General features: G+C 45.1%; 1 protein-coding gene across 1 annotated transcript in view; it reads left to right on the forward strand.

Moving 5' to 3' along the window:
* The first annotated feature begins 6,927 nt into the window (after positions 1-6,927).
* Positions 6,928-7,146, forward strand: part of LOC123066488 (probable jasmonic acid carboxyl methyltransferase 2) — a 2,883-nt gene continuing 2,664 nt past the window's right edge. The window contains exon 1 of the mRNA XM_044489557.1: positions 6,928-7,109. Within this exon, the coding sequence (XP_044345492.1) occupies positions 7,035-7,109 (75 nt within the window). The 5' untranslated portion in view covers positions 6,928-7,034. The remainder of the gene's footprint in view (positions 7,110-7,146) is intronic.

A 7,146-nucleotide genomic window follows, 5' to 3' on the forward strand; every position in this document is an offset into this window, starting at 1 on the left:
AGCCCCGGGCTCCTCGTCCGCTCCGGGGCCCGTCTCTGGCCTTCCCCGCCCCCCTGCTTCAACTGCGAGGTGGTGGGCCACTCGCAAGTTGATTGTGTCAACCCTCAGTGCTGCTACCTCTGCAAAGACCCTGGCCACCCTGCCCTCCTGTGCCCGGATAGACCAGTGGCATCAGAGCTCATGAGTATGGCCACGGTATCGAGGGGTTGGGCTTCTTCCACCTGGAGGTCCCCGACGTGCCGCCTCCCACTCCCACTCTTCATGTGGTCGTCACTGTGATCGACGGGGTGGCCTTCCCGGAGATGATTGAGGCCGAGCTCAACCACCTCTACCGGCGTCAGTGGGACTGGGTGGTCACCCCCACCGCTGGCCACATCCTCACAATCGTCTTCCATGACTCCATCAGCTACGAGCGTGCAGCCTACTTTTTTTCCTTTTCTCTACTTATCCATCCCATAATAGTTACTAAATGAAATTTCCTTTTCTCGCAGAAAACCCTAGCCTGATTCCCGCTCATGAACCCTAACTTTCCCTTACTGCAACAGTGGAGGAGAGGGGAGAGGGTGCTGGTGTAAGGGGAAATAGATAAAACTAGAACATTAATGGCGCGCGTTGCTGCGCCCGTTTATTAGGAAAGTTGAATGAAAGAGGGTTGCAATGTTTTGTAAAAACATGTAGTTGGTTTTATTTTCAAGTAATTACAAACTACAATAGAAGTTCCATTTGTTTCAGTTTGGCTGGTATGTTTTTTTTTTTTGTGCGCACTGCACATGCAGTCAGTCCAGTTGAAAGCAGTGCCTCAAATTGAATTAGATTCTTTCTAGATAAGTGAATTGATAACCCTTGCCAACTATAATGCATCAAAAAAAATGATAAAGGGGAGTGTAGGTGGGAGATCCTAACATGTACATGTGGATACATCAACAATTCAATTACGTATTCTACTTCACAGTGTATTGGAGAATGGAAAAGAAAATATACATTACATTTAGAAATATCTAAAAAGAAGGGAAAGGTAGATATCTAAGACAGATGACCATCCTGACTACCACATTATATGCACGCTGCCGAGCCTTTTTGTTGGATGAACAATCCTGGATTTTTCTATACCTGAAGTGAAATATACAATAAAGTTAGTGAGAAATTTTTTTAAACGATGTCCGTGAGCACCAATATAATTTCTAATCAAATCAAGGTAATAAAACTGAATCACAAGAGAGCTTGCGTGCAAACATCAAATATATACTCATCGATCCAACAAAAGGAAATCATTATATGCTCTGGCCCATAGCTGCGTTGCTGACAGATAGCAACCGTAGTTGCGATCCGGCGATAGCATGGTGTGAACCACACATAATCAATTGATCCGCTGATAGCATGGTGTGAACCACACATAATCAATAGCATCAAATTTAACTAAGTAAACGTCCGAGAGATGACTAAGTAGGAAGATGAGGTATTGCAGTGGATACGTACTAACCTGGTTTGGCAACCATTAAAGTTTCCTGAATCAACCAGGCTCCAACACCATAGATCTGGTCTGTGGATTACATGGAACATGAACAAAGGGGAAATGATGTTGTACAAATATGCCAACATATATACCATTGGCAGGTGCTTTGCTGTATAGTTTTTCTATTCCCTCGTTTTGGACGCTCGCTTTAAACTTCAGTTCTGATGAATAATTCAATTTTGAGAATCACTCCCTAAAAGCAATCAAAATACAGGCACCAAATGAGAACTAAGAAAAATATCTTACCTTCATCTTTGCATTCGTAAAAAGCGAGGCATGCCCAAATACAGAGGGGACTTGAAAATTATAGGACAACCAAGAATTAATCTGTGTAAAGGAAATACCTTCAAATAGAATACTCTGCTATGCACCGTACTCATGTTGTTTATTTAGAAATTAGAATAGAAAACCTGAAAATACCATGGTTACTCCAAGTTAACTCTGTACTTTGTGAAAGAATATTGGACCCGAGCAAATAATCTCATACCGTAACAATTATCACTTTGAGCAATTGGATGATGTTGCGTAGCGTATTAACCTCGGGCAAGAAATCATTATAGGTGAAAGCAGTGCCTCACCTTGCAATGCAACAAAGAACAACATCAATAAAAGAATCTATAACTCTTGGCAAAAGAGAAAAGACGAATCAGCCTGAGTGTCAACCATGGCTGCCGTATAGAGAGGAGGGGAGTGGGGAAGGAGAAGCTAGACAGTGGAGATTATATGGACACGAGAGTAAAGAGGAGCGTGAATCGACAGTGTAACTGACCTACCACTATTCGCCGCGTGAACACATCGATTGCCATTATTGGCCTCTTGTAACCGTGATTCAGTTACTGAATCGAAGGAGTCGAATCGAAGTGGACGGCCCGCTGGCCTGGGCACAACCTCGTGGCATCGCCCGGAAGGCCACCCTGTCGGCCGCCAAGCAAGGAACCCAAGCTCTGAATCGCGAGCCTGTCGGTTGGATCGTGAAGACCGTGCGACGGCTGGATCCCCTGGCAGAGACCGCGCTCGACTGGATCCTGGAAGACGACGCTTCAGTTGTATCGAGCGCCCACCCATCGGTTCATTCCCGAGCGAAGATTTTTTTTGCGGAGGGCTGAAGCGGCCCAGTTTAAGGCCTAATCCCAGCGATTAGATACATGGGCTGTAGCGGCCCGGTTTACTATATGCCTCGGTTTTTTCTTCTGGAGCAGCAGCCCCTTAGGACAGTTGGGCCCAATTTATTGATTTTCGTTATACACAGCAGATCCAACGGCTAGAACTGAACAGATCAAGAAAACGGACGGCCGGGAAAGCAAATGACGTGAGGGGGCTGGGATTAGGCTCAGTTTTACTGTCCTAAAATAGGTGATGGATCCAGCCGAGGTTTCTAACTATCTGTATGTTATGCTGGATGGATAGATGTATCATGTATGCTTGTGTTCTATCTGCTGCACATTTGCTGTTAAAATAAATCCGAGGCATACCATCGATCATTCGAGGACCAAGCAATCACACGAGGCACGACATCGAGATTTGTTAATGAGGTTCACCGATATAGCTACATCCCCGGGGCCTGACTACGGGCGCTCCTCCCCGTGACACCGTCACAATACCACACACCGGCCACCCGGGCGTCGGCACATGCCGCCGGCTCCCCCTTGCGCGCCTGTGTTATTATGTTGGCATAGGTTACATCGTGTGTCTATCTCCGCTATATATGAGAGGCCTAGGATACAAGTGTCCTACTAGGACACGACTCCACATCCTATGTAAACACAATACAACTCATAGTCCAACTGCAACCTACCTTGTACACAATATTCGACACAATTCTAACAAACTCCACCTTGACGAATATTCTCCACCATCTTGAATTTGTCCATGCGTCAAACTTTCATGTACACTGGACTTGAACTTATCCCATGAGCACCGCTGCTACTCCAAAGACTCCATGTGACTCCACCTACAACTTGTAGTCCCTTCTTTTCTTGACCATAGTCAAAACTCGAGCAAAATTAAGTTCCTCTTTACTCTAGTATGTGCTCCCAACTTCGAGAGTATCCGTTCAACACCATCACACACCGATCACTGACCTGCATGAAAGTGAACAACTCGCATATTGGGTGTCACACATAAGAGTTACCTGAACTCAACATCACCGGTCTTCCTTGACCGACTATCTGAAACTTGAAAAAATTTCACCATTGCTTATAGTCATCCCGAGTCAAATTCGCAGTTGTCTCACCACATGTATGACCACCAGAGCCATGGCCCGTCTCCATGTCCCGTGCATACCACACGCCTCGCCGCTATTACTGCGTCGAGCCTCCGCTGTCCCGGTCGAGTCTCAAGGGTCGTGAACCCACATCACTCAACCCCGCTGCAGAGTACCATCGGTCATCGCCGACCGATGACGAGTTTCACACTTCCATCAAACCACTGGGCTCCAGTCCGAACTATGTGTTACTCGCTTTTTTCCGCTGAATAGGCTTCGACTATCTGTGCACTTACGCCGTAGCCCCTCAATCCAGCTCCACCTTCAACATGACTCCATGGCAGATGATCGGTCCACCCCGCGCCCCGTCGACTTCAATCTCTCATGTGCACCGTCTTGAATCAACCCCGCGCCATAGTCTTGTCGAAGCCACCCAAACCCTCAGGGCTTGCGCCACGTGTTTCCACGCCCAGAAGTCGGTCACCATCAGCATCATGCATCATGCCCCTATGTCGACGTCGCCGATCCCACCACCGTCTTCTGTACCAACCGACTTGCGTCGATTCGTCAGACTGTCCAGTACAACCCGACATGCTCAAGGCTCCCAAATCGTCTTTCACGAATTTCCATCCATCACATGATAATTCCATCTCAACTGACATGACTTCCTACAACGCCTTCACGCATCCCCGTTGTGCCAACAAATCTTTCACTCTTGTCTGCCATAACCCAAGGTTTTCAGTTACGCGAACTTCTCCACCTCAAACCTAGTACCCGTTGGCGCCATGGTTCTTTATACGGCTGACCATGTGAAAAAAAATAAACCGAGCTTCCAATACAATGCCCAAGTACACAAGCAGAACCTCTGTGTACTACTAGCAAAATCCAACCAAAAAACCTTTGATCTTCATGTCATTGCTCCTGGCTCAACACCCGATGCTAGCTTTGCCCTTTGTGTCAAATCTGCTCCTGATGGATACACACAAATGATGGATATTTTCTTTTGCCGCTCTGCCCGCCTCCGTGTCGCATAGGAGAGGCCGCTGCCTCCAGGGGCTCGGTCCCTATCTTTTTTGTCCAAAACAAATCTCCCATGAAGTATCAATCAGATCTGCACTGCAGTCTTCCACGCAGCACCTAGGCGCCACCTTCCACGCCTGGTCCACGAATAGAACACATGCACGAGCTAGCGGCATAGGCCAGCTTACACCGCCCAGGCCGGCCGCTTCCGCTTCAGAGCCACGCGCGCCCACACTGCCCGGATGTCGCCTGCATCTGCTGCGAACTCAGAATCCGATCTTCACAACTCGTCGAGATTGCCTTTGCCTGACGTATTGTACAATCGATCTCAACCGCGCAAACGATACCGATCAATACATGAAACCTTCCTCTAGATCAACACGACCGGCCTTAGATCTCAAACCTTTCTCTGATACCCCTTGTTAGAATAAATCCCTAGAAACTAAGCCTGGAACTGCCTCCACCACTTGCTGACAGTTTTCCTGTCGAGGGGTCAGACTGCTGTTATGACCACTCGCAAGGTGTTCTCAGTTAACTAGGCCATGGATTTGTGCTGCCACACAACATGGTTCTTTGCTTTTGATGTTCATGTGTTGGACTGATTGATACTAGTGTTCATCTTAATTTTGGAGTCTGAATCTAATATTTGACAGTCTGAATACAGTAGCTCACACCTCAATTTTCTGCTTATAGGTGGATTCACATCGGCTGATTGTACAGGCTTTGGAAGAGAACTTGCGGTTACCTGAATCCAGTCTTCATTCTGGTCCAGTGCTATGTTAAGAGGAGAAAGGGTGTTAGTATCAATTTACTACTTTATTTGGTTCCCTGGGTTTGGTTCTTTTGTGTTTTGCAAATCCTGGACTCGGTTGTTCTCTGAACATTGATTGTCTCTAACAAGAAAGGGTGCTAGTATCAATTTACTACTTTATTTGTTTGATGGAAATACGGAAAACTGCATCTCCACTATAAGAGAGATGGTTTTAGTAGGAGCTGGAACCAGAAGTTAGAAATATTGTTCCTTTTATATCCTCTTCCACCATCGACATTTTTTACAGTCTCTGACTTCGTATTTCCATCTAGAATTTTACAGTAATGTTTCGTTTCATATCAATCATAATAGTTGTAGCCTCGGAGGTGGTACTAGGTGATATTTCTGCACTCTTGCCACTAGGAGGCTTTGACTAGTGTTTGTCCAGTTTAGCAGTACAGGCACATGTGTTTTTCTTGCCAGTTTGTATGTTTGTGCTGAGGCTGTCCTCTACTGATTTTGTATGAGTGATGACTTGCTCCTTTTTGCCGTGAAATTATCTCTTGATATTTATTTAAGAGAGCTCATGGTTTTCGTGTAGATTGTACTCTTGGTTAGAGTATAATAATGTTGTTTGGTTAGCATTGTAAGGTGATTAAGATATGATCATGTCCTTTTTCCACATGTAATACTTTGGACCGTGCCTTCCATAGAGTAGAAAGTTGACCAAAATTTTCACACCACTCTTCAACTCTGGTTCTTGATTGATCCATATCACCCCATTCATATTTTCTTCAAATAAATGTCCTTTTGCTTTGGTGACTTTTATGCAGCGTGACTGTTCTTCACACGCTACTAAATTTTTTTTCAACATATAATGGCCGAAAACGAAAGCACCCTAGTTAACTCCAACCACCCCAAAAGCTTATGACCATCGCTGTACAACGTCACACTTATGACTTATGACCATATCATTGACCACCTGTACCATTCCTCTGGTTATCATTTGAAGATCACATGGTAGCTCATTGTTTGGCTGCTTGATGTATTTGCGTAAGTGGTACACTCCTTTGTTTTCATGAAGCACCGTAAACAAAAAAGCTAAACTGTACAGTTACTGTAGCAAAAAGATTTTATAACACTCTAATTGAAAACAATGTGAGTTCCATGCTTTTTTCCTTTTGCTTCAGATTCTTTTTTTACCCGTGCTGTTCTAAATGTCTGAAATGTTTGCTTTTGACCATGAATCCCATGTTGAATAACCAACTCAATGTAACCAAATTAAAATAACAAGTCTGCTGATCTAATACAACCACTACCAGTGGCAGGCTGTTAAACTATTGTCATATCCTTATCCTTAGTTGAATTTGACCTAACCTGTAACCTTTGAATCGGTCTTTATATTGTCTGGCCTTAATATGGATAAGCAGCCATCCCCAATTAGCAGAGGAAAATAAGAACTGAGGTTCAAGTACATCATTAGCAGTGGCTTCCTAATCTGGCTCTATCATGTGTTCTGGAGGTTAGCTTCCCTCTAACCAAAAGTCATGGCCTCCAAGCAGATGGTCCATATGAACCAAGGACAAGGGGAAAGAAGTTATGCTCGCAACTCTGGTATTCAGGTATCCTATTCTTTGACACTTGGCTTCTAAAAACTTC

The sequence above is a fragment of the Triticum aestivum genome, chromosome 3B (genome assembly GCF_018294505.1).
Source record: "Triticum aestivum cultivar Chinese Spring chromosome 3B, IWGSC CS RefSeq v2.1, whole genome shotgun sequence".
Taxonomy (NCBI): Eukaryota; Viridiplantae; Streptophyta; class Magnoliopsida; order Poales; family Poaceae; genus Triticum; species Triticum aestivum.